The 27546-nt window shown below is 40.9% G+C and overlaps 2 protein-coding genes and 1 pseudogene across 5 annotated transcripts in view; all 3 read left to right on the forward strand.

The window, feature by feature from the left end:
* Window positions 1-27546, forward strand: part of LOC134212637 (netrin receptor unc-5-like) — a 909680-nt gene that overhangs the window by 726105 nt on the left and 156029 nt on the right. For all 4 annotated transcript variants that reach the window (XM_062690661.1, XM_062690659.1, XM_062690660.1 and 1 more), the window contains one exon: window positions 4343-4468. In XM_062690661.1, the coding sequence (XP_062546645.1) occupies window positions 4343-4468 (126 nt within the window). The remainder of the gene's footprint in view (window positions 1-4342; window positions 4469-27546) is intronic.
* Window positions 20466-21551, forward strand: LOC134216773 (cellulose-complementing protein-like; annotated as a pseudogene).
* LOC134216774 (cellulose-complementing protein-like) lies at window positions 23308-24569 on the forward strand. The gene is made up of 2 exons (XM_062695579.1): window positions 23308-23566; window positions 23627-24569. Exons 1-2 carry the CDS (start codon window positions 23349-23351, stop codon window positions 24522-24524), a joined length of 1116 nt encoding a protein of 371 aa, XP_062551563.1. The 5' UTR covers window positions 23308-23348; the 3' UTR covers window positions 24525-24569.

Raw genomic sequence — 27546 nt, forward strand, 5'->3', positions numbered from 1 at the left:
ATTATGGCAATGAAGGATGTGATCCCTTCTTTAAAAATAGGCGCTTGTCCGGATTATGACAATGGTGCTTTAAAAGAAGGCGCTTGCCCGGATTGAGGCAATGGTGGATGTGATCCCTTCTTTAAAAATAGGCGCTTGCCCGGATTATGACAATGGTGCTTTAAAAGAAGGCGCTTGCCCGGATTGAGGCAATGGTGGATGTGATCCCTTCTTTAAAAATATTCATTTGCCTGGATTATGACAATGGTGCTTTAAAAGAAGGCGCTTGTCCGGATTGAGGCAATGGTGGAAGCGATCCCTTCTTTAAAAGTAGGCGCTTGCATGGATTATGGCAATGGAGGATGTGATCCCTTCTTTGAAAATAGGCGCTTGCACGGATTATGGCAATGGAGGATTTGATTCGTTCTTCAAAAATAGGCGCTTGCTCGGATTGAAGCAATGGTGGATATAATCCCTTCTTTAAAAGTATCTGTGTGGCCCAAATTGTGGCAATGGTGGATGTGACCCCTTCTTTATAAGTAGGGGCTTGCCGGGAATAAATCAATGGTAGATGTGATTTCTTCCCCGAGTAGCACAATTCAGATTGATTTGGTTGCAGTAACTCATATGTAACTTGATGGTTGAAGTAACTCGTCTACGACAAGTGTAGAGTTTTTAAGGCTAGGCGCTTGCCCGGATTAAGGCAATGGTGGATTTGATCCGGTCTGGTGGATGTGGATGTGTGGTGGATGTAATCCGTACTTTAAAAGCAGGCATGTGGCCGGAATAAGTCAATGATGGATGTGATCCCTCCCTCGGAAGTAATTCTGCCGTTTTGTTCTTCCGGAAAATGTCTACCACCAGTCTAAAATTAACAGAAACAGTCTCGATCTACTTTATCTACGCTAAACAATACATGAAATATCCCTTTCGCTTTCACAGTACGAAATGAAGCCAAATTACCCACTCTTTTCTTGCCGTTCAAAATTATGCCAAATGTCCGTTATGCCAAATGACCATTATGCCAAATGGCCTTTATGAAAAATGACCTTATGCCAAATGACTTTATGCCAAATGACCCAGACCCGTGGAACGTCGTTGTGTGCGTTCATGACCATGAAATGATGACGGAAAGATAGCTTTATTTGTTCTTTGTTTGGCTCAACTATTATTCTTGGTTGCACGAGACACTATCAAGACTATTTCTGCCTGTAGGGATACATTAACCATGGTTAAGGATATGATCAATATTTTTCAAAACGGGCTCTCATGGATCAATTTTGTCTGGTATTCTGGCTCTTGAATCAAATGATATCACCAATCTAGGACCGCTTTGCCCAATAATATGGACTGTAAAGTATGTGTCGATCCCAAGTAACATTTTAAGTTTTATAACGCTCTTTAAGACCATAATTTACTTTACAAGAGTGTTATAAAACCAATATAAAACCAAAATGTTACTAGGGATGTCGTATGTCCTGGTTATCTATTCTGGTTTACTTGAATTTGTCACAACTTTGTCTGACAATGTTGCAAAACGCAGATCGGTTGAAGGTGCAACGTCTCAGATGTCGAGCACTATCTGTAGAAACAACCACATTTTATAGGTCTTCGGCCAAAATTAATCAAGTTTGTGAAGGTATTCATCAGCATTTCTATACTGCTGCTACTGCTGAGCGATCGCCCGAGCAGCACAAGTCAGACGAAAATGGTTGCAGCAACTTGATTGTGACTGAATCCAATCACATATGATTTGCAGTAACCTATGTGGAATATGTGTGCTGCTAGGGCGTTTTCTGGGTCCCGAAGGTTGAAAACCTATGGGATATCCAGCATGTCCAGCGACTGAATTCCAATCTACTGCACTTTCACAAGGACATGGCGAATAAATTGAGTGTGGTCAATTAATTTATTTCAAGAAATAGCCGAAGAAAAAAAGTTTTTTTATGTAAGCATGGCTTAAGATTTTCAAAAATCAATTGAATAGATGTTTTATGTGTTGTAATTATCGTGACCCGGATTATTTTTTGAGTAACTCTAATCAGCGTGTAACATAAAAATGTTGACGGTTTTTTGAGTCGGTGTCAGATTAAATCGACGACGGAGTTCAGTTTGCTGAGTATTGTTGCGATGTCCGGTTTACGACACAATTTACAACTGGTTCAGAATGAATCGAATTTGTGTTGATTCAAGAACCAAAGATATTTGCAACGTTGCCATTCTAAAATTAAATCATCTCAAGAGTAGAGATGGGGAAGAATGTAGTGGATAAAATTGGATTTAGGAGTTATAATATTCTTTTTAAATACTATTATCATCAATTCCTTCTAATCTATATTTGACATATGTTCTAAAGTAGATCACAAGGAATTGCTGATAATGGTATTTTTCAGTAATATGTTTATCATTACTCCTAAATCCAATCTTTTCCACTAAAGTCATGTTTTCATTTCCCAAACTAAATAACATCATTTTGAGCTTCACAAGTGTGGATCTTCAAAATAGAACATCTCTTTATTAAAAAATATTTAATCTCAATTAGCGACTCAGCCGCATGGAATCTCATTTATTTAACGATTTTAATTGATCGAAAACTGATAAAGCATTCAAGTGCTAATTTTCATCTGCATTAAAGCCATAAATCAATTTATCCCATTCCCACCGGTAAATGTTGCGGTCGTTCAACAGCGGCTATCATTTATGCTACCTTCAACGTACACTAAGCTAGTGGGTCTCCTTATCGATATGAGGAACTGTCTACACACACAGCTGAAGTAGAACCAAAATTGCGGTCTCTTCTGAAATTGATAGACTCCACTCCTACAGTGCGTGCACCATCAATAACCGCTCGCAGAGCATAATCATAATTGAATTGGATATCAATTTTATTGCGATTCTGTCCGTATAGGTTGGTCACCTACTTTCCCTATGGCTGATGACGATGCCGGTGAATCATCTCTCCACCGTGGTTACGCAATACCGGTTCTGATCCAGTCAGGTGGGGACTATCCGGTATCCGTGTATGGATTTAGCTAATTGCATTATGGCATCAGACTCCGTTGGCAATGGGTTGCGGAAATGATGAGTTTTTCCTGGTTGGTCCTCCAACTGATTCACGCCGCACATGAAATGGGATTAATATTTCACATCGAACGGTTGTATTGCTGACGCAGTACTAGTTGTTTGGCACCTCTCGATGCGGTGAAAGCGGGACCAACGGTCGACCACTACTGCAGATGAGTAGGGATATGTGCCCCTTCAACATTGTTGTTGGTCATTGATTTCTGATACGTCGTGTGACACTTTACGTGCGAGTATGTCGCACTCTCAGGAGAGTTCTGGGCGAAACTCTGACAGTGCACAAAACCACCACTGAACTAAACACATATTGGACTTTCCATGAAGTATACTGACTGAGGCACTTGCGATACCCACGGGTTTCGACACGACAGCGATGTCCGCAGAGTGCAGGTGCGACGGGAGCAGTCATCAATGAGGTCAATTAAAATTGGCAAGTGGGTTCAATGGACCGCGATCGGATTGAATTGGACAGCCCGAGTCCCAGTGGTGGTAGCAGCAGTGCAGTGCAATATAGATGGATGCGTCCAAACTTGACAGGGAAGCCCCGTGCACGACTGTGGGACTAAAGTGACCAAATTGATGGATGGTGCGGTGATGGTTATGTACCGAGAACGACTGAACGAAATTTATTTGATAAAGTGCAACGTAATTTGGCCACTGTACTGGAAATAATTGATTACGGATACGAAGCCGCCGAGCTGGACTGAGCTGCCTTTGGTGCCACTAACTGGAGGACTGTGATTGACGGTTTGTCAGCTTCGCCAAAAATTTAAAGTCACGCAAACCTAATTCGATTTATGGTTCCGCTGGCAAACCTTTTGTCAAATCCAATATTTTATTCAACAGCAAACATGCGAGACGGAAACTGCAGTGCATCGAACCATGGTGTCATTAGCAGTGTCATCCGGTTCAAACATTGGTCTACCCGACATCGATACAGCATTTGCTGACCACACTAATAAATTGCACTCGTAGAATTGCGAACGATGAATTTCAAGTGCACTCCATTTGTTTGCACCGCAACAATTCAATCGAAAGAACCCATTCACCTAATATTTGTTGTGGAACATTTCAAAGCATTTCAATTCCACCTGCATAAATCCCAACAAGTGCAATATTCTACATATTGCACAAAAAGTTTCAACAAGGTTGCGTCAATCATCTGTACATAATTTTCAACATATATATGTTTAGTGCATTTGCCAAGGATGCACTTCGCACACATCCGTTCGATCGGAACTAGCCAGTCGTTAACATGTTCTCTTTTTGTTTATCGTTCTAGGATCTAACTGGACCATCTATTTGGGCCTGGCCCTGACGGCAGCGGTCTGCATCGCAATCGGAGCCGGCCTGATGAGGCTGGCTCGGCGGAAGAAAACGATACCGGCTTACAACCTCGCTAGATCAGGTAGGTGAAATTGGGGAAAATGCGTTTATCGTAAAAACTGTAGGACATTTTTTTAAATGCAGGAAGCTCATATATCTTGCTTTACAAAACTCAGTTTAAAATAAAAAACAAACACTACAGTATGGGATCAATACGTTAGAATGTTGGTACCAAAATTATATTGAAGCGCTTTTTCAATCGACACTTCAATATCTTCACAAAATTTCATTGGATTCTAAGAGAGTGCTGCCAACAACCCTAGAACCGAGTTGGCGTGGAATCCGTCAATAAACCCGCGAGGTCAAACGAGTAACCGCATCCACTTAACGAACCGAATCGCGGTGGAGTGATCCAATCCAGATGTTTTAGCCAAAGTACCAACGCAGCATAGAATATGTCAGCAGCGCGCTCCGGTCGCGATGCAAAATAGTACCGCCTGCAGTTTCAACACTTCCAAAACGTCCACACCTCGGTTGGGATATACGATTCTCGAGTGACCCAAATCGACCACAAACTCGCCGCACCAAACCGATTCCCCTATATTATGAGCACCGTCCTGCAGTAAATTTGGCCACAACTAACTATCATGCTCAATCCCCTTTCGCCTCGAGTGTTCGGTCAGAGGCACAGAAACGACTTTGTTTAGTCTCTTTAAACTAAATAGCACAACATCAATATGGACCACGATTCAATAAATTCTGCCATGGGATGAGCGGGACATGGAAGCGGGAACCACTTAGTCTGTTTCTACTGGAGTGCGGGTATTAGCCGTAGAACAAATTCTGTGCCACTACCACTAAAGGGTGTATTTTGGAATAATTTATTCGTCTATCATCGGCACCTATCGCGAAAGTTTACTGGTTTCGGGAGTGGAGTTAATGGGTGCTTCGGATGAGTGGTGTAGTTTAGCGTTTTCCTCGTGCTTTCAACGGATTCGGATGTAAACAGTCAGTGGTGGCATAACCCGCCGAAAGGTATCTCGAGTTAAGTCTTTGGAAAAAATGAACGGATTTCTTGGGAATTTTGTTTTGGTGGCCGGATTGGTGTGTTTGGTTGGAAGAGTGGGCATAATGATCTGTTTCGATTAACGAGCTTGCTGTATGAATCGATTTGAATTGATTGATTGATCGCAGGTGCTTCGGTAAAAAATCTTGGATGTTTGTGGGTATATCAAATCTGAATTGAATTTATGCAAAATTGATGATGGTAAGAACTAATGTCGTTTCTTACATGCACCGCTTAATATTGCTTTATTTATATTACTTTTGGTCACCAATTTCTCATAACGATGCCTTAATTGAAAACTGTTGCCACAGGAATTTTATAAGAAATGCAACGAATCTTCAAATTCTTAATCCATCTAAATAGAGAATTTGCGAATTGATTGTCCCTACAATCGACGACATGAATACTTTAGAATACAAAAGGCCTTTCTTAGCCTAATGATAAGACGCGCTGATTAAAAGCAAGACAATGCTTAATCTATACCATTTCGTCGAAAGACATTTCGTCGAAAAACTTTTATTCGAATGATATTTGGTCGAAGGGACATTTAGTCGAAAATTCCACAAGAAATTCATCCGAATCTCCACAGGAAATTCATCCAAATTTCCACAGGAAATTCATCCGAATTTCCACCGGAAATTCATCCGAATTTCTACAGGAAGTTCATCCAAGTTTCCACAGGAAGTTCATCCAAACTAATCAGCATTTTCCGAAGAAATTCTAAACAGTTTTCCTCAGATATTCTAAAGAGTTTCCCGAGAAAATTTCACATGGTTTTCTAAGGAAACTACAGAGAGTTTCCCGAGAAACGGATAATTTCCCGAAGAAATTCAGTAGATTTTTTTCCGAAACGCTTGCCAACGAAATTTCGAAGGAATTCGCTAGAAAATTTCGAAGATTTTCCCGAAGAAATGTTTGCGAAAGATTCCAAACAGTTCCCTGAGAAAATATTGAAACGTTCATCTAGGAAATTCCGAAAAGTTTTTCAAAGATATTTCGAAAAATATCTCGAAGAAATTTCAGAAAATTTTCAGAGGACATTAATTCGGAAGCGTTACCCAAGGATATTCCGAAGAATTACCTGAAAAAAAAAGTCAAAGCGTTTCCCAACGAAATTTTGAAATGTTTCCTGAATAAATTACGACGAGATCGATTCCGAAAAGTTTTCCAAAGGACTTCCGGAGATTTGCCTTATATCAAAGAAACTTCGCGCGGTACCATTTTTTATTGAAATATAATTTTGGACTGATATTCGCCAAATTTTGAGAGAGCATCAATCTCATTGTTTAGGCACTGCAGCACTTTTTGATTTTTTGTTTTAGATTTTTTTGATAGTTAGAGGCGTTTTAAAATATACACCCAAAAAACAAATCTGACAATTATTGTATAAGTTCGTGGCATATACAATTCTGTAAGCTTTTTATACAGAATATAATACAAATCTGTAAGATTTCAATACAACAATTGTATAAAAATCTTCCAAAAATTGTATATGCCACATTATTATACAGTTTCTGTAAGGTTCTTATGCAGAACTGTATTAAAATCTGCCATCCGCTGGTTGGAGGTTCTCTGGCAAAGTTGTCCTTAATTCAGTCAAATAATCGACTGCGACAATAAAATGAGTTAATTTGTTTGTCGGGAAAGATTTAAATCGGAACAATGTTGCTTTAGGACTTGTACAAAATCTTATGAGTTAATTTAAGAGAAAAGTTCCAGCATTTAGATGAATTTCTGAATTAAAATGAAATAATTATGCATATATCAAGCAGATCAATAGTTTTTGGCGAAACTGAACACCCTGGGGCACTTCCTGTGCAAAAACTGTAAGCAGTACTCCACAATTGCTCTTTAAAGTGCGTGGACATATGTAGTTTCTCAAACAAACGAAATTTTCTTCATACATTCCAAAACAAAAATTTTTTTTCGTCTTTTTTGCCAGAATACGTATTTTTGGTCAAGGATTCAGAGTTTATAAAAATCTCATTTTGGCCAAAAATGTTACATATGCAGTTTCTCAACCAAACGGTTCATTTAGTCGAAAGGTTATTTACTCGCCCTCCTTAGCCGTGCGGTAAGACGCGCTGCTACAAAGCAAGACCATGCTGAGGGTGGCTAGGTTCGATTCCCGGTGCCGGTCTAGGCAATTTTCGGATTGGAAATTGTCTCGACTTCCCTGGGCATAAAAGTATCATCGTGTTAGCCTCATGATATACGAATGCAAAAATGGTAACCTGGCTTAGAAACCTCGCAGTTAATAACTGTGGAAGTGCTTAATGAACACTAAGCTGCGAGGCGGCCCTGTCCCAGTGTGGGGATGTGATGCCAATAAGAAGAAGAAGAAGTTATTTACTCGAATAGAAATTTAGTCGAATGTTGAAAGCGAATTTTAGCCGGTAACAGATAATTTAGTAATATGGATAATTCGTCAACAGATTTTTAAATAAATTTGAATAAATAACCCACAAGACACGGTGTAAAAAAATGGATTATTATCGAAGTTTCATGTACCTCTGATTTTTTTCACAGAAAGTTAGGCAAGGTCATTAGAAATGAGGTACTTACTTACTTACTTATGGATCCTGTACACCTCCGGTGGTGCAAAGGGCCGACTTGAAAGATCTCCATCCTGAGCGTTGCCAGGTTAGATTTCGGTCGACTTCTTTTATTTCTTTATTGAGGCTTCGCCGCCATGAGCCTCTGGGTCTGCTTCTGGTGCAATGTCCCGCTGGGTTCCAGTCTAATGCTTGTTTACAGATTTCTTTTCCATCCCTACGTAGAGTGTGGCCGACCCAGCCCCACTTCCGATCCCGAATTTCTGTTGCTATCGGCCTCTGGTGACAACGACGATGGAGCTCGTTGTTTGAGATCCAGTTGTGAGGCCACCAGGCCCGAATTATATACCGTAGGCATCTGTTAATGAACACCTGCAGCCGTTGAGTGTTCTCCACTGATACACACCATGTTTCGCTAGCGTATAACAGCACAGATTTCACGTTAGAGTTGAAAATTCGTATTTTGGTGCGTTCACTTATCTGCCTGTTTTTCCAGATATTTCTTAAACTCGCAAAGGCAGCCCTTGCTTTCTTGATCCGTGCGCCTATGTCTATCTTGGTACCGCCGTCTGACGCCATTTGGCTACCAAGATATTGGAAGCTTTCAACATTCTCCACTGGTTGCCCGGCTACTGTGAAACTGGAAGGAGTCACCGTGTTTACATCCAACGATTTGGTTTTGTTGACGTTGATGACTAAACCTGCCGAGGAGGAGCGATCGGCAAGGTCGTTGAGCTTACTCTGCATATCAGAGCGCCGTTGCGCGAGTAGTGCAACGTCATCCGCTAATTCGAAGTCGTTTAGGTGCTCCATGGTTATAGGCTGCCATAACAGCCCGCGGTTTGGTTCACGGTCAATCGCATCTACCAGAATCTCATCGATTACGATGAGGAACAGTAACGGTGATAGAATACATCCTTGCCTCACACCAGCTACGACCCGGATAGGGTCGGACAGGACCCATTGTGCAGCACTCTACACGAAAAGGCCTCGTACTGTGCTTCGATGAGGCCGATGATTTTCTCAAGGAACCCCTTGCGTCTCAGGGCGCCCCACATATTCTCGTGATTGAGACGGTCGAAAGCTTTTCGTAGTCAATGAATACCAAGTAAAGGGACTCTTGGAATTCGTTAACCTGCTCCAAAATGATGCGGAGCGTGACAATATGGTCCACACAGGATCTTCCGGCACGGAATCCGGCTTGCTGCCGCCGGAGAGTCGCATCGATCTTCTCCTGAATCCGGGCTAGGATAATTTTGCACAGAACTTTGAGAACGGTACACAGCAACATAATGCCTCGCCAGTTATCGCATACAGTCAGGTCACCCTTTTTGGGCACCTTCACTAAGATACCTTGCATCCAGTCGACCGGGAAAGTTGCGGTGTCCCAGATATTACGAAATAAACGATGCAGTAGTTGAGCGGATGTCATGGGGTCAGCTTTGAGCATCTCGGCTGATATGCGGTCGAGGGGCTTTATTCGATTTCATGCTTTGGATGGCTGTTTGAATCTCTAGCAGTGATGGAGCTTCGGTATTGACACGTGTTATACGTCGGATCCTAGGCAGATCATGCCGAGGTGGTGATGGCCTGGTTGGCACTTGAAAAGTTGTTCGAAGTGCTCGAACCAGCGTTTCAGCTGGTCAGTTGGGTCGGTCAATAACTGATCATTCGCGTCTTTCACAGGCATCGTTGCATTCATCTTCGCCCCGCTTAAGCGTCGTGAGATATCGTAGAGGAGGCGAATGTCCCCGGTTGCGGCGGCTCTCTCTCCTTCGTCGGCCAGAGAGTCTGCCCACGCTCGCTTGTCCCGTCGACATGAGCGTTTTACTTCCTTCTCAAGAGCCGTGTATCGTTGACGGGCTAAGACTTTGGCTCCTCTGGTTTTCGATCGCTCTATCGCGGCTTTGGCTTCTCTTCGCTCCTCTATCTTCCTCCAGGTCTCATCGGTGATCCATTGTTTTCTCTGGGTGCGTAGTTCGCCCAGATTGTTCTCGCTGGTGGCGATGAAGGCATTCTTGATGGCGGTCCATTGGTCTTCCACGCTGCCACCTTCCGGAATATCTGCAGCACGCGTCTCCAGTTCTTCAACGAAGGACCGTTTCACCGTGGCATCTTCCAGTCGGCGTGTGTTGAATCGTCGTCCAACTCTTTCCTCCTGCCGACGAATCCGCGCAATGCGCAGGCGTATTTCACCGATGAGGAGGTGATGATCAGACGCGATATCGGCACTACGTTTATTCCGTACATCAAGAAGGCTCCGTTTCCATTTTCGGCTGATGCAGATGTGGTCGATTTGATTTTCTGGAAAGCCGTCACGGGAGACCCACGTGACCTTGTGAACCGGTCGATGAGGGAAGAGCGATCCCCCGATCACCATGTCGTTATTACCACAAAATTCTGCGAACAGCTCTCCGTTTTCGCTCATTTCTCCGAGACCATGGCGTCCCATAATGCGCTCATGGTTCGAGTTGTCGGATCCGATCTTCGCATTGAAGTCGCCCAAACAGATCTTGATATCACCCTTCGGAATTCTATCTACGACGGCATTGAGTTGACTGTAGAAGTTCTCTTTGTCTTGCAGATCGGCAGCATCGGTTGGCGCATAACATTGGATTATAGTAAGGTTGCGGACCCGTGTTCTAAATCTGGCAACGATTATCCTTTCACTTATAGGTTCCCACTTCATAAGCGCAGAGTGTGCCTGAGCGCTTAGTAGGAAGCCAACTCCGCGATGCCGGGGAGCGTGTTCACCTCGTAAACCAGAGTATAGCAGAACTTGTCCCGATGGCGTTCTGTGTTCTCCAAAGTTTGGCCAACGGACTTCACTCAGTCCCAGGATCTCAAGCTTCATGCGGCGTGCCTCATTGGCAAGTTGTGCCAATTTACCCTGCTGGGCTAGGGTTAAAACGTTCCATGTTCCTATTCGTGTCCGTTGTTTCGCGCTAAGAGTCGTCGCCGTAAAATCAGTCCGTATTCTTTCATTATCGGATTCTCGAACAAATTGATGTTTCGGGAACAGTAGGTTGTTGGCCCAAGGTTCCCTATCCACCGGGATGGGGCTGCCATCTTAGGTATAGCTTCCGGGAATAGCATTTCATACTCAGCCGCTGGATGCCAGAACAGACGCTGTTGGAGCCGCACCTCCTTGGTGGACAGACGCTCGATCAGTCGGGTCAAATTTGTTTAAAGTCCCACCCAACACCGGGACTAGGCTAGTGCGCTTTGAGCGGCACACGGTCGCTTTGATAGGGTCTGTTTGGGGACACATGCAGCTTTTTATAGAAGTTCAACAGAGCCCACTGTCGAACCCCACCACATCCTAGGCAGACCCCACAGTACGCACCCTCTCACTCTAGCTGATGTCAGAAGGACAACAGTGCCCAGGCTACACTACCAGCTAAGTACGCAACCCTTAGCTGGCGGTCAATTGTCATCGGAAGACCCGTGGAAGCGTGAGTATTGGAACTTGTGAGGACCAGAGCTATGTTAGGCGCCCCTTCCCGGGTGTCAACTCACCATTTCGCAGCCCAGAAATGAGGTACGGGGTGTTTTGAAATATTTCATCGGCGATTTTTTGAGAAAAGTGATTTGTATTGTTTTCCTGTCTAATATACCGTACAAAAAGTAAATTGATAACGCAACAAAGGATCAATAATTGTAATTTACCCCTCGAAATTGATTATATACACATTTGCAGCCTTTTTGCCTTTCTCGTATCTCTATCTTGACACGGGAATAAAATTTTGAAAAATATTTTTAAAGTTCAAGCGCTCCTAAAGTATTTTTAGTGTTATTTTTTATGTTTTGAAATCTTTGTTGAAACAATAATCTATCTCTGGCATCTATATTGTTCTCTGATGAATATTGTTTTTGCATTTACATCTACATCAACATTTACATCAACATTTTTACTAGATGACCTGCCCACTGAAGTGCACCGTATTTTATGAGATTCAGAATGTTTTCTCCTTTGATGATGGATTTTGCTTGTAATTCATGCGTATGAACCACGTGTATTTTTTTGGCCTCTCACCGAGTATTGTACGTAGCCTCTTCCGCTAGAAAAATCTGATAGTATCCTAGGCTGCTTTTAACGTTTCATGTCCGTAATTGTCCACCCGAAGAATTGAGGAATTATAAAAAGCAAATTTCGTTTCCATCTGAGTTCTTTTTCTTCACCTGTATTGTACGAGACCTAACTTAGACCTAAAACTGGTTATGTACGCCAAAGGTTACCCTATTTAAAGCAGACAATCTTCATAGAAACGTCATTGCCAGTGTTTACATCATTGTTAGTGTTTGTCAGCATTTCAAAGGTAAACTTTGTTTATACATCTTCAAACATATCCCCTTTACTTTCTTAGCACAAACAACACTAAGCTTATCTATGTCTCTGCATGTACAGGAGATGATTGGAGGCGTTGAAGAAATAGTTCACATTGGAATGCTTGTGAAATGGGATAATGATCCCTAGTTACATCGTTGTACTTATGTATAATGGTTTCATAACACACCTGAAGAGTAAATCGCTATCTTCAAAAACATTATAAAATCATAATTATTACTTGGGTGCAAAAACGTTTTTACACAGCTTACCAGATTACTGCTAATAAAAGTATGAATAACCCACACAAATATGGAATCAATCAAATGTGAGACCGTTGTGCTTGTAGCAACAATATAGCTTCCGTAACATGCAACCGGACATGGAATTTGCTGTGTGTAACTCCATCCAATAGCCTATTTCGGACAGAAAGCGTGGTAATTATAAGAAGCAGGCCAGTAAAGTTTCGGGGTTTTCAAGCAAAATGTGCTGCGAACAATATTCGATAAGGTTATTGTACATGGTATGTACCCCACAAATGATGTGACATTGTATCTAGAGGCAAATATGAACCCTTTAAAATATGACAGACTGGCAATGGGCTGGTCTCATAGTGCGAATGTTGGAAGAAAGAAATGTGAATACAACATTCAATAGAGAAGAATATTTTGGCTGGAAAAGATGATAATTGCTAAAAAAAATAAAAAAAACGCAAAAAAATAAAAACATAATTTAGGAAGGCTTGAATTACAGAACTTGATATTTTTCAAATATTTAGATCTATTTCAAGATAGGTTTTCTACTCAAAAAAGTCTACAAATGTGTACATTTTTAATTTTGAGGATTAATTACAATGATTGATCCTTTGTTGGGTTATCAATTGACTTTTCGTACGGTACATTAGAGAAGAAAACAATAAAAATCACTTTTAAAAAAAAAATCGCCTTTGAAATATTTCAAAACACCTCGTACCTCATTTCTAATGACCTTGCCTAACTTTCTGTGAAAAAAAATCAGAGGTACATGAAACTTCGATAATAATCAATTTTTTTACACCGTGCAAGACACATGGATGAACTGATTAGAGGAATTCAGTGAACGTGAGGAACTTCAATCAACATCGGGAGAAAACGAATACTGAAGCTGATAAGGGTATTTCACCTGAGCACGAAATTTTCTGAAGACCCCAGTTAGAAAAATTGAAAACCTGCACTGAGGATAATACGCATATATTTATCGACGAATATCCATAAATATCAATTTTAAGATTTATACGTGCGCACATAATTATCCACTATCCCAGAACGTACTTAAGGTCACTCCTGACGAAATCCAAGTTTCAAAGTGCTCGCGTTTTCGGGGGCACACCACTCGATACGGAAGCAACGCACAACTGTCATTTTTTATTTTTTCACGCATGCTGCAAAACTAAATCAACAAAAATGACAGTTGTGCGCCACCTCCGTATCGAGTGGCGTGTCCCCGAAAACGCGAGCACTTTGAAACTTGGATTCCGTCAGGAGTGACCTTAAAACAAATTAGTCTAAAATATCATGAGCAGTTGCACATACATTTCATCAGCACAAAAAGATTCACATTAGCTGAACAAATGAATCAGAAGTGCGTAGCAGATAGGGTGGTCTAACCGGTAGTACCGAAACCGGTAATACTGGTATTACCAGCCAATTTTAGGTACCGAAAATACCGGTATTAGAGACGGAAAATACCGGTATTTACGGTATTTCAAATGTTGCTGTCAGTATGAAAAATCTCGAATAATTTTCACCTACACTGCCGTGAATCGCATATCTGTCCCATTTTTGCTGGGTTTCCTATTCATATGGGACAAATATGCGATTCATGGCAGTACATGTATCAGGTCAACTGCCTGTAATCGCATATCTGTCCCATATAAATAAGAAATCCAGCAGAGATGGGACAAATATTCGATTACAACCAGTAAAGACTCATCGTCCAAAAAATACTGCAATTAAATGCGCGCATGAGTAACTTTGCCCGAGTAAGCATTATTGACGACGTTCACGCTACAACAAAAATCGATCAACATCGTCAATAATCACACCTGTTGGTTCATTCTCTTAGCCATCTGTCGAACTGCGAATGACCGTTTTTCTGCAATGAACATTGTTGACATCGTCGAGAGTTTTCCCGCAATGTATAAAATTATGAAAAAGGCCGTAATAGTGCTTTCCCGGAGATCACTTGTGAAAAATGATTTTCTGCAAAAATATGTCCGTTCTGAATTCGGAAAAGAATGTGAATAAGTGGCTGATGCCAAGGTACGCTGGAATAACATGTTATCTATGCTCAAAGGGATCCATGAGTTGAATGAAGCCGGCGTGGCGCTCCAAATTATGTTGGAACAATTATCAAATCGAACCACAGAAATTTCTGCCACTTATTCGATGCTTTTAACGAAAGAATCCAAGAGAGACGATCCAAATACGCCAATCTTTTTTATTTTTTGAATAATTCTGCCGTGAAACAATCAATCAGAAACGATTTTGACATGTTCTTCGAGGCATCCAGAGCTACTTTGATTAGGTAAGCGGACGGGATCTTGAAGCGTCTAATCATTCCTGATACGATAGTTGAAACTGAGACAACGACCATACCATGCGATCGGTACGAAGAAGATGCCTCTATGGATAATTTCTGGTTTATCGTTTTAAAGAACAACTTGTGAAGAGACTGTAGCAGAGCAAAACACTTGCATAGCTGGTGGCAAATACGTTGACGCCAGGATCCTTGCATGCAATCCGTAAGGAATTGAATACTATGGATCTGAAGGGATTAAGGGCAAGTATTTGACACTGTTTTTTGACGGTCTTGGAACCATTCGTCCAACTTTGGTTGAACCAGAGAAGGCACTCTCAGTAGTTGGCAACATTGCTAACAAAACCCAATGCGGATTATGAGATGAGTCGCTTAGTATGTAATGTCTATTTTATTTTCGCTTTGCCCAGCCCAACAAGCAATGATTTTAACATCTGAAATTTGTCAACAAATATTGGTTTTCATCCAAAAGTCCAAATCAAAAATTTTTCTTTTAGTACCTGAAATTTTCACAAAAACCGGTATTCTACCGGTATTACCGGTTTTGACTCCACCAAATACCGAATACCGGTATTTGACAAAAATGGCCAATACCGACCACCCTAGTAGCAGATCACAATCTATTAGTGTACACATATGTATTACGTGCAAACTATTCTGAGTGTACAAAAAAAGCAAAATAGCAAAATATTTGTCGGCACAAGATCAAAAAACAATGATATCAATGTTATTTCGCCAATACTTTATCTTAGTCGGCTTTGGGACATTTCGTTGATTGACATTTAGTCGAATGGCATTAGGTCAAATGACGTTTCGTCGAAAGGACGTTTAGTTGAAGTGACATTCGGTCGAATGGAAATGGTTTCCTTATTCTTTTCATTGGTGCTCTTTCTTTCACTCAATATTTATTCAATTCTCGCGCTTAGTTTCATAGGGGTGTAACTGTATTGATCGATTTCTCTTGATTGATTTTATATTTTGTTAAACTCAATTGTTTCAAAAGCTACAACCGTGATTATTGATTCTGGTGCAAGATACAATCATCCTTTATCACACCAAACCATTAAATCATCGACAAACTAGCGAAATTCGGTACAATAATAAAAATAATAAATCGACGAAGAGAAATCGATCTATGCAGTTACGGCCCTATGAAACTAAGCGCGAGAATTATTAGTTCATTTGGCCGGAGTATTGACCGAAAATTTAATTTCGACCAAATGGCCATATGATGTAATGTCTATTCTACGTAAAGTCTTTACGACCATGTGTGATTTGACGAAGCATCATTGGACTAAATATCTTTTGAACAGGTGGTTTAGATTCATCGTAATCGGTTAAAGGGGATTTTTGACGATTGTAAGAACTATAAAGTATTATGGCGTGTCTCGCGTCGCGTTTCTTATACATAAATGTTCTATTATTGTATTTCGAAGGGACGATTGTCATCAGTATAAATAGTTTTATAGTTTCCAGAAAATACGCTATCTCTAATTATCCCGAAATCCGCGTATAAACGACTTCAACGAGAAGTTATTCGACTTCAACAAGAAATTTCCTCTGTAAATTCGAACGAATTTCCTCTGGAAATTCAAATGAATTTTCTCTGGAAATTCGAATGAATTTCCTCTGGAAATTCGAATGAATTTCCTCTGGAAATTCGAATGAATTTCCTCTGGAAATTCGAATGAATTTCCTCTGGAAATTCGAATGGAAATTCGAATGAATTTCCCCTGGAAATTCGAATGAATTTCCCCTGGAAATTCGAATGAATTTCCCCTGGAAATTCGAATGAATTTCCCCTGGAAATTCGAATGAATTTCCCCTGGAAATTCGAATGAATTTCCCCTGGAAATTGAATGAATTTCCTCTGGAAATTCGAATGAATTTCCTCTGGAAATTCGAATGAATTTCCTCTGGAAGTCGAATGAATTTCCTCTGAATTGGAATGAATTTCCTCTGAATTGGAATGAATTTCCTCTGAATTGAATGAATTTCCTCTGAAATCGAATGAATTTCCTCTGGAAATTGAATGAATTTCCTCTGGAAATTGAATGAATTTCCTCTGGAAATTGGAATGAATTTCCTCTGGAAATCGAATGAATTACCTCTGGAAGTTCGAATGAATTTCCTCTGGAAATTCGGATGAATTTCCTCTGGAAATGCGAATAAATTTCCTTTGGAACTTTGAATGAATTTCTTCTGGAAATTCGAATTAATTTTCTCTGAAAATTCGAAGTTTCCTCTGGAAATTCGAATAAGTTTCCTCTGGAATTCAGTGAATTTCCTCTGGAAATTCAGTGAATTTCCTTTGAAATTGAGTGAATTTCCTCTGAATTCAGTGAATTTCCTCTGGAAATTCAGTGAATTTCCTCTGAATTGGAGTGAATTTCCTCTGAAATTCAGTGAATTTCCTCTGGAAATTCAGTGAATTTCCTCTGGAAATTCAGTGAATTTCCTCTGGAAATTCAGTGAATTTCCTCTGGAAATTCGAGTGAATTTCCTCTGGAAATTCAGTGAATTTCCTCTGAATTCAGTGAATTTCCTCTGAAATTCAGTGAATTTCCTCTGAAATTCAGTGAATTTCCTCTGGAAATTCAGTGAATTTCCTCTGAATTCAGTGAATTTCCTCTGAATTCAGTGAATTTCCTCTGGAAATTCAGTGAATTTCCTCTGGAAATTCAGTGAATTTCCTCTGGAAATTCGAATGAATTTCCTCTGAAATTGAATGAATTTCCTCTGGAATTCGACTGAATTTCCTCTGGAAATTCAGTGAATTTCCTCTGGAAATTCAGTGAATTTCCTCTGGAAGTTCCAGTGAATTTCCTCTGGAAATTGGGGTGAATTTCCTCTGGAAATTCAGTGAATTTCCTCTTGAAATTCAAGTGAATTTCCTCTGGAAATTCAAGTGAATTTCTCTGAAATTCAAGTGAATTTCCTCTGGAAATGAATTTCCTCTGGAAATTCGAATGAATTTCCTCTGGAAATTCGAGATGAATTTCCTCTGGAAATTCGAATGAATTTCCTCTGGAAATTCGAATGAATTTCCTCTGGAAATTCAGATGAATTTCCTCTGGAAATTCGAATGAATTTCCTCTGGAAATTCGAATGAATTTCCTCTGGAAATTCGAATGAATTTCCTCTGGAAATTGAATGAATTTCCTCTGGAAATTGAATGAATTTCCTCTGGAAATTGAATGAATTTCCTCTGGAAATTCGAATGAATTTCCTCTGGAAATTCGAATGAATTTCCTCTGGAAATTGAATGAATTTCCTCTGAAATTCGAATGAATTTCCTCTGGAAATTCGAATGAATTTCCTCTGGAAATTCGAATGAATTTCCTCTGGAAATTCGAATGAATTTCCTCTGGAAATTCGAATGAATTTCCTCTGGAAATTCCAATGAATTTCCTCTGGAAATTCCAATGAATTTCCTCTGGAAATGAATATATGCAGTTTCTCAAACAAATGGTCGGGGTTCAGCCAAACCGCACCAAGCGGCTTTTCAACTGACTTGTGATATTTTGTTCGTACAAGGACAACAGGTTTCATATCAATTTAAGCATACATTTGCAGTAGGATATCCTCAGTTATGAGGTTGAGGGATATCCGATAGGGATATTAGTGTGATTTGGCTGAACCCCGACCATTTGTTTGGGAAACTGCATATAACCTTTTTATACAATTTCGAGAAAACAACAAAAAACTGTATTTTTGGACGAGCATTCAGAATATATAAAAATCTCATTTTGGCCAAAAATATCTTATATGCAGTTTCTCAAACGAACGGTTCAAATGGTAACTTTGCCGGTCTATGCATTCAAAATTCTTCTTCAACAAAACTACAATCCTTCGTCACAAACAGCGGTGTAGAGTCTGCAGCGAAACCTAACTGCTTTTAATTACGCGTTGATGAGGTGTTTTCGCTAGTTCGCTCTATAAACGTTAAAACAAACCAGTTCTAAAAGCCATTGAATGCATTAATTCCATTTACATACGTACTTATTTAAATTGAACCTCCCTTCATCTGGCCACTTTAGCCCAGAGCATTTGGACACAATCATTACCGGCTGAATGATTTCGTCATTAAATGTGAAAAGTGACCACCAGCCTCCAAGCGGTCCGAGGCAGGTCTCCTCGGCGCGACTTAAAGTGCAAATTGAGTAAGATATCGATTTCTCTCCATTACCTTAGACTTATATTTGTTCGATTTGCCCGGTACCGGCAGCGTCTCGGGGCACGACTCCAAGGGTGGCAGTCAGTCGGCGTGAGAAATTTGCATAAGCCATCGCCGTGTTTGTCCATCTGTGCATGCCAACCAGTTTTGCAAACCGATTCTCGGAGCAATCAGCCAGCGGAAGGATCCCTTGTTCGACCAGTTGGTCACTATAAATCACGTTTCTGGGGAATTGACTTTCGCTAGTAAGCAGTTCGACCACACAATCATGCAGTTGGGAAGATTCCACTTTTCTTTTGATGTTGTTAACTTTTAAGCATTTTTTTTGACAATTTTCGGTTCGTTTGCGATTTTCAAAAACAAGATCAGCGCCTGTCGCTACCTGATCTATCCTGATACCTGATTCTTAAAATTATGTATTTGGTGGAAATATTATTCAAAGAACAATTAAAATTCTCACATTTAGAAGGAGCAACCGACGGTTTGCCTCCGTGACGCTAACCAACGAAGTACCACGCGCCTCCATGATTTGTCCATATCAGGAAGTAAATAGATCAATGCGTTTTGTCCCCAAGAGTTCTTGAATCATGTGTTAGGTAGTTGTCACGTGAGACAATAAAATCTTTATTCAAGTGAACTTTTAAAGCTAGGCTTGGACATTTTGTCATCCTCTCTTAAATCTGAAAACCTAGATCCATGATATCGCTCATAATATCAAGAAAAACTTTCTACTTTGTAAGTGAAGAATTAGTTCACTGATAAAAATCATGAAAAACGTATAAGCTCTTTTATGGATTACTTATTTATGTGTATGTCTGTTTCTATTTCATCCCCACTGTATGGCAGTTATTTTATGAAAGATGATTATATCTCAAGATGAACCAGCCACGGGCTGAAAATCTCATCAATAAAGATAATAGAAATAATCACTTAGCCGTGCGGTCCTCCTTAGCCGTGCGGTAAGACGCGCAGCTACAAAGCAAGACCATGCTGAGGGTGGCTGGGTTCGATTCCCGGTGCCGGTCTACGCAATTTTCTGATTGGAGATTGTCTCGACTACCCTGGGCATAAAGTATCATCGTGTTAGCCTCATGATATACGAATGCAAAAATGGTAACCTGGTTTAGAAACCTCGCAGTTAATAACTGTGGAAGTGCTTAATGAACACTAAGCTAAATAACACTAAGCGAGGCGGCTCTGTCCCAGTGTGGGGGGATGTAATGCCAATAAGAAGAAGAAGAAGAAGAAATAATCACTTGTCATAAGACGAGTTTGTACAGTCCCATTTAATTCCATCAAGTGGTGAAATTAAATGGGACTGTACAAACTCGTCTTATGACAAGTGAAGACATTCCACTAAAAAGCTCAAAATAATTTTCGAGCTGGGAGTCCGGAAGGATGGTGAAAATGCCATACCGGTGCAGGAGGCAAGTTTTTCGGAATGCACTGAGCCCCATTGCTCGTAAGTTTTGATTTTTTTTGGGGGAACACGTTTTTTTATTTGGTCATTTTTCGATATTAGAAAATTGAAGGAATGGACTTTTCGTGCAAAACGAAGCGAGGATAAAGACGATGATGATGAGGATGAATCAGAAGCTGAAGACGAACCGGGAGAATTAAGTGCTGCTGATAGTGAACCCAAACCAGCTGTTCTCCCAGCAGATACTGATCTGAAGGATATGCTACTTCCTCCACCGGTTCAGGTTTTTCCCAACATGCCGGAAAATTTCCCTTATCCTACCCTGGATGTCATTCAGCATCCTCCCGTTCCGACAAGATCGAGAAAGCGACCCGGGTTCAAAAGCCCCTATCCAGTACCATCAGCACCGATGCCCCTTTAGAAGAACAAACTACGCCCCAGAACCCAATTCCGGCGGAATCAACCCCGAGAGCAGTTGACGATGCAATTCAACTACCGCAGGAACCTGCTGCAGTGGTAGACTTGTCCGATTTCAACGTTCCTGGAACAACTGATGGAGTTGTTGAAAATGCTCCACCTTTAGCTGAAGCCCCGGTTGTTGAAACAACACAAATGCCGCAAGCTCCTCAAGTACCACAAACAACCGCTGCTGATGACAACGCTGATGTTGGACACCGTACCATGATCCCAGAAGATTGGCGTTACTCGGTACAACCGAAACGGCGATGCAAAACAACCCCAAGGCAGCCTTGTCGTCCTGGGGTCGGTCAAAGCATGCCTCCGGCAGGATTTGGCTCACCAGGTGCTCCGCTATGCCCGGACAAACTCCAGGCGGCGAAGATGCGTGGAAAATTGCCGAGCAAGCTGCAATGGCTGAGCTCAAGCAAAGAGACGACCCTCCACCTGCTCCAGGTGCCCCAGCGGCATCTTCTGCTGCTCGGGATGGATTCGCTGTAGTGGCTTTGGTGTTGGCGAATGCTCTTTATTGTCTAATATAAACATTTATGGTAAACAATAAATTATTTAGAATAATGAAAGAAAAATTTTCTTCGCCAAATTTTTATTTAATGATTTGCTTTTTCTTCCAATTCTAAGAAATGGTCTTATTTTTTCTTTGTCAAAAATGAGAATGAGGGAGGCAAAAACTCGTACGGTTTTGATTCATATTATTGTACTGCCGCTAACCGCAAGTCGAGCACATCTGTATATGGGGCTCCATATACAGATGTGCTCGACTTGCGGTTGGCGGCAGTGTAGTTCCTGTTGAAAACCGAAGTAAGCTCTCGCGACAATTGAGTGTTCTCCCATTTCCTTATGTCGCTACTACGTCGCGCCAAAATATAAATATTTAGCTGTACATAGTAAATAGTAAATAGATCAATGCCAGCGTTTTGTCCCCAAGAGTTCTTAAATCATGTGTTAGGTAGTTGTCACGTGAGACAATAAAATCTTTATTCAAGTGAACTTTTAAAGCTAGGCTTGGACATTTTGTCATCCTCTCTTAAATCTGAAAACTAAGATCCATGATATCGCTCACAATACCAAGAAAAACTTTCTACTTCTTTGTAAGTGAAGAATTAGTTCACTGATAAAAATCTTGAAAAACATATAAACTTTTCGATGGATTACTTATTTATGTGTATGTCTGTTTCCATTTCATCCCCACTGTATGGCAGTGATTTTATGAAAGATGTTTATATCTCAAGATGAACCAGCCACGGGCTGAAAATTTCATCAATAAAGATAATAAAAATAATCACTTAGCCGTGCGGTCCTCCTTAGCCGTGCGGTAAGACGCGCGGCTACAAAGGAAGACCATGCTGAGGGTGGCTGGGTTCGATTCCCGGTGCCGGTCTAGACAATTTTCGGATTGGAAATTGTCTCGACTACCTTGGGCATAAAAGTATCATCGTGTTAGCCTAGATATACGAATGCAAAATGGTAACCTGGTTTAGAAACCTCGCCGTTAATAACTGTGGAAGTGCTTAATGAACACTAAGTCTGCAGAGGCGGCTCTGTCCCAGTGTGGGGGATGTAATGCCAATAAGAAGAAGAAGAAGAAATAATCACTTGTCATAAGACGAGTTTGTACAGTCCCATTTAATTCCATCAAGTGGTGAAATTAAATGGGACTGTACAAACTCGTCTTATGACAAGTGAAGACATTCCACTAAAAAGCTCAAAATAATTTTCTTAATAAAAATAATGTTTATATCTATTTATTGCTTTGTTTAATATTCATAGATGGAAACAATTTTAAGCTTCGCTTATGAATCGCTTGTGACCCGTAACTGTACAACTTAACCGTGTTTTATCTACCTATATATACAAAAAATTATATGGTCTGTGTTCGTATCTGCATAACTCGAAAACGGCTGGATGGATTTTCTTCATTCCTTCAGCAGATATATTCGTTATCGTTTCCGACGGGTTTATATTATATTTCCTCATGCGAAAGTCACGAGTTGGGTTGAGTAAATCATTAAAAACTAAAATTAGGATTCGTATAGAAAATTTGCATGGGCAGTTCGCTACGCGCATTTTCACCTACTATGCAGGACAACGTCTGTTGGGTCGACTAGTGAATAAATAAAATGCGTTTTCTTGTGCACTCATCGAGTAGAATCAGTTTTGCCCCCAGAATCTCCTAAAACTAGAATTCCAAAATTAAAGACATTAGAGCCCTATTAAAAGCCAGTTCCCAATTTAGTGAAGCGCCGCTTCGTTTCAATCCATTGAACTGAAATTTTCCACGATTTTAAATTTTCAATCAAAGCAAACTGAGATCTCCCATTTTGGTGAAAATTTTCCATTTCAACTTGGATTGTCAAATTGTCAAGATGGTAATCCACCGCATCCGTTTCAAGATGTTTCCCTGGTTGCTTCCGCTGATGATGGCCATCCTTGCAGTCAATGGCCACCACCATCATCATAATCATCATCGCCAAGCTCGGGCGGATCCAGAGCTGATCAGCGAGCTGGGAGTCCGGAAGGATGGTGAAAATGCCATACCGGTGCAGGAGGCAAGTTTTTCGGAATGCACTGAGCCCCATTGCTCGTAAGTTTTGATTTTTTTTGGGGGAACACGTTTTTTTATTTGGTCATTTTTCGATATTAGAAAATTGAAGGAATGGACTTTTCGTGCAAAACGAAGCGAGGATAAAGACGATGATGATGAGGATGAATCAGAAGCTGAAGACGAACCGGGCGAATTAAGTGCTGCTGGTAGTGAACCCAAACCAGCTGTTCTCCCAGCAGATACTGATCTGAAGGATATGCCACTTCCTCCACCGGTTCAGGTTTTTCCCAACATGCCGGAAAATTTCCCTTATCCTACCCTGGATGTCATTCAGCATCCTCCCGTTCCGACAAGATCGAGAAAGCGACCCGGGTTCAAAAGCCCCTATCCAGTACCATCAGCACCGATGCCCCCTTTAGAAGAACAAACTACGCCCCAGAACCCAATTCCGGCGGAATCAACCCCGAGAGCAGTTGACGATGCAATTCAACTACCGCAGGAACCTGCTGCAGTGGTAGACTTGTCCGATTTCAACGTTCCTGGAACAACTGATGGAGTTGTTGAAAATGCTCCACCTTTAGCTGAAGCCCCGGTTGTTGAAACAACACAAATGCCGCAAGCTCCTCAAGTACCACAAACAACCGCTGCTGATGACAACGCTGATGTTGGACACCGTACCATGATCCCAGAAGATTGGCGTTACTCGGTACAACCGAAACGGCGATGCAAAACAACCCCAAGGCAGCCTTGTCGTCCTGGGGTCGGTCAAAGCATGCCTCCGGCAGGATTTGGCTCACCGGGTGCTCCCGCTATGCCCGGACAAACTCCAGGCGGCGAAGATGCGTGGAAAATTGCCGAGCAAGCTGCAATGGCTGAGCTCAAGCAAAGAGACGACCCTCCACCTGCTCCAGGTGCCCCAGCGGCATCTTCTGCTGCTCGGGATGGATTCGCTGTAGTGGCTTTGGTGTTGGCGAATGCTCTTTATTGTCTAATATAAACATTTATGGTAAACAATAAATTATTTAGAATAATGAAAGAAAAATTTTCTTCGCTAAATTTTTATTTAATGATTTGCTTTCTCTTCCAATTCTAAGAAATGGTCTTATTTTTTCTTTGTCAAAAATGAGAATGAGGGAGGCAAAAACTCGTACGGTTTTGATTCATATTCATGCTTATTCTACGTCTCGCACGACTCGAGACGACAACTCTCGTCTCGTTGTCGTGTGACACGTCTCACCCTATTCCGAATGTCGTCTCGCGCGAGGTGAGACGTTCATTTCATATCGACAGGAAGGATGAACCAACACCGAAGTGCAGTTCATTCGAAGAAACGTCAAATTGAGAAAAGTTTATCGCGGAATTTAGAAAAGGGCGAGGAAAACTATGTTTGATAGAACATATTTTTAATTTATTATTTATTTCACAAAAAAATCATAAAAAGATCCATTATTACTTATTGGTATGATAATTCATGTGTTCCTTCGTAAGTTGAGAATTATTGTGTGAAGTTTTGAACGATTTTGTAACTATTTTCACATTATTGTAATTCGCCTTTTTGTGGAAAAAAGATTTGTATGGGTGTTAGCTCACCAGAATTTTTTACAGTATTTATTAAAATAAGTGCATTTGATATTCTAATTGATGGGATGGTATCACCGTAAGTACCTTCAAGCCACCTCCGGGAGAATGCGGATTGATACCAGGATTTTATCAATGGAAACCATCCAGTAGTTTTATCATCAAGGAGATGGAAATACGAGGGCAAGGAGTCCCAGAAGTCAGACCGCACAATCACATTTTTGCCATTCGGTCAGCTCAGGAGGCAGGAGCCTCGCGTGAAATAAATGGACCCAGGCTATGGAGTTCAAGTTGTATTCCCGGACGATTGATTCCCGAATGTGTTCTGCTGTTACGCTTTGGAAATTCTGTCCCCGACCGAGGCACAGTAGAAGAGGAGAATGCTGATGAGGAAACGGATTGGTTCTTTTGCTGGCAAGATTTGAAAATCTCAATGATGTATCGTCTTATTTGATTATATTATCAATAAAGTATTTGGAATCCGTTGCAGGTTTCTTGGGAAAATTATATTAGTAGTATTTGTGTATCTTTTGTAACATTCTTCGAAAGCCCACCTCAGGACTATTCAGGAAACTTTTGCTAAATTCTCTCAGAAATTTACATGAAATTCTTACGCAGCTCGACAGACACTTTGCAAGATTGGAAATGTTTCGTAGAATTATTTATAAATCTTTTAAAACATTTAGCAAGATATAAATCTTCACATAATTCACAAACCTTTTGAGGCATTCTTTGAGAGCGATTCACATTATTCTTCAGGAATCCTTCGAGGATTAATCGGAAATCCGTAGAACGATCCATCTTGGGTTTACGCGGATCGTATTTACCGCGTAAAAAACGACTTCAGAGTATTCTTTGGAAATTATTTGCAGGATTATTTAAGATGATTAAGAAGGGTGCTTCCAGAATCTTTCGCGGGGTTCTTTGAAAGTCTTTCGATTTTTTATCCAGAAACCTATCGCAGTTTGTTTTTATTACTTTTGCGAAATCTTTTGAAATTCTTCGTAGAATTTATTGGAAAGAATCTTCGGATATCCTTCGAAGCATACATGAGAACCGTTTGCAGAACCGTTGCATTTACTCTTCGTAAATCATTTGGAGAATTCTCCGAGAACACTTCACACGATTCTTCGGAAACCCTTCACAATGAATCATTCGAAATTTGTCGCATAAATCTTCAGAAATGCTTTCCAGGTTTCTCTAAAACTTTACAAGATTATCTGGAAACCTTTCGCAGGATCTGCTTTGGAACTCCTTTGCAGAATTCTTTGAAAACTCAATGCATTGTTCTTAAAAATTCTTTGCATGATTCATAATTCTTTTGCAAGATCCTTCTTTATTTTTTTGGAAATTTTACATTCTTTCTCAATTTCTTAGAGAACCTCTTGCATGTTTTTTTTTAAATCTTTGAAGTATTCGTTAGCAATACTTTCAGAGTTTCTTTTAAGATTCCTCTGCAAGATTATTTCGGAAGCCTTTCGCAATATTATTTGGCAATCTTGGGATTATTCGGAAGCATTTCACATTTTTTATTCTTTCTGAACTAGCTATTAGAAAGACAACATGGAATTCTTCCTATAGTTCCTTCTGGAATTCCTCCGAAAGTTCCTCCAGGAATTCCTCCGGAAGTTCCTCCAGAAATTCTTCCGGAAGTTCCACCAAGTATTCCTCCGGAAGTTCCTCCAGAAATTTCTCCGGAAGTTCCTCCAGAAATTCCTCCGGAAGTTCCTCCAGAAACTCCTCCGGAAGTTCCTTCAGAAATTCCTCTGGAAGTTCCTCCAGGAATTCCTCCGGAAGTTCCTCCAGAAATTTCTCCGGAAAGTTCCTCCAGAAATTTCTCCGGAAAGTTCCTCCAGAAAATCCTCCAGGAATTCCTCCGAAAGTTCCTCCAGGAATACCTCCGTAAGTTCCTCCAGGAATTCCTCTAAGAATTCCTCCAAAAATTCTTCCTGAAGTTACTCCAGGAATTCCGCCGGAAGTTCCTCCAGGAATTCCTCCGGAAAGTTCCTCCAGGAATTCCCTTCGGAAAGTTCCTCCTGGAATCCCTCCGGGAAGTTCCTTCAGGAATTCCTCCGGGAAGTTCCTCCGGAAGTACCTGCAAGAATTCCTTCGAAAATTCCTCCAGAAATCCCTCCGGAAGTTCCTCCAGGAATTCCTCTGGAAGTTCCTCCAGGAATTCCTCTGAAAGTTCCTCCAGAAATTCTTCCGGAAATTCCTCCAGGAATACCTCCGGAAAGTTCCTCCAGGAATTCCCCCGGAAAGCTCCTCCAGGAATTTCCCCGGAAAATTTCTTCAGGAATTCCTCCGGGAAGTTCCTCCAGGAATCTCTCCGGAAGTTCCTTTCGGAATTCCTCCGGAAAGTTCCTGCAAGAATTCCTTCGAAAGTTCCTCCAGAAATTCCACCAGAAATTTCTCCGGAAAGTTCCTCCAGAAAATCCTCC

Source organism: Armigeres subalbatus, chromosome 2, assembly GCF_024139115.2.
Source record: "Armigeres subalbatus isolate Guangzhou_Male chromosome 2, GZ_Asu_2, whole genome shotgun sequence".
Taxonomy (NCBI): domain Eukaryota; kingdom Metazoa; phylum Arthropoda; class Insecta; order Diptera; family Culicidae; genus Armigeres; species Armigeres subalbatus.

Excerpts from the sequence above, each read along its gene's own strand:
- LOC134216774 (XM_062695579.1), top strand. The coding sequence starts at position 23,349 with ATGGTAATCCACCGCATCCGTTTCAAGATGTTTCCCTGGTTGCTTCCG. Across the intron at positions 23,567-23,626 it reads TGCACTGAGCCCCATTGCTC|AAAATTGAAGGAATGGACTT; the intron begins GTAAGTTTTGAT and ends TTTCGATATTAG.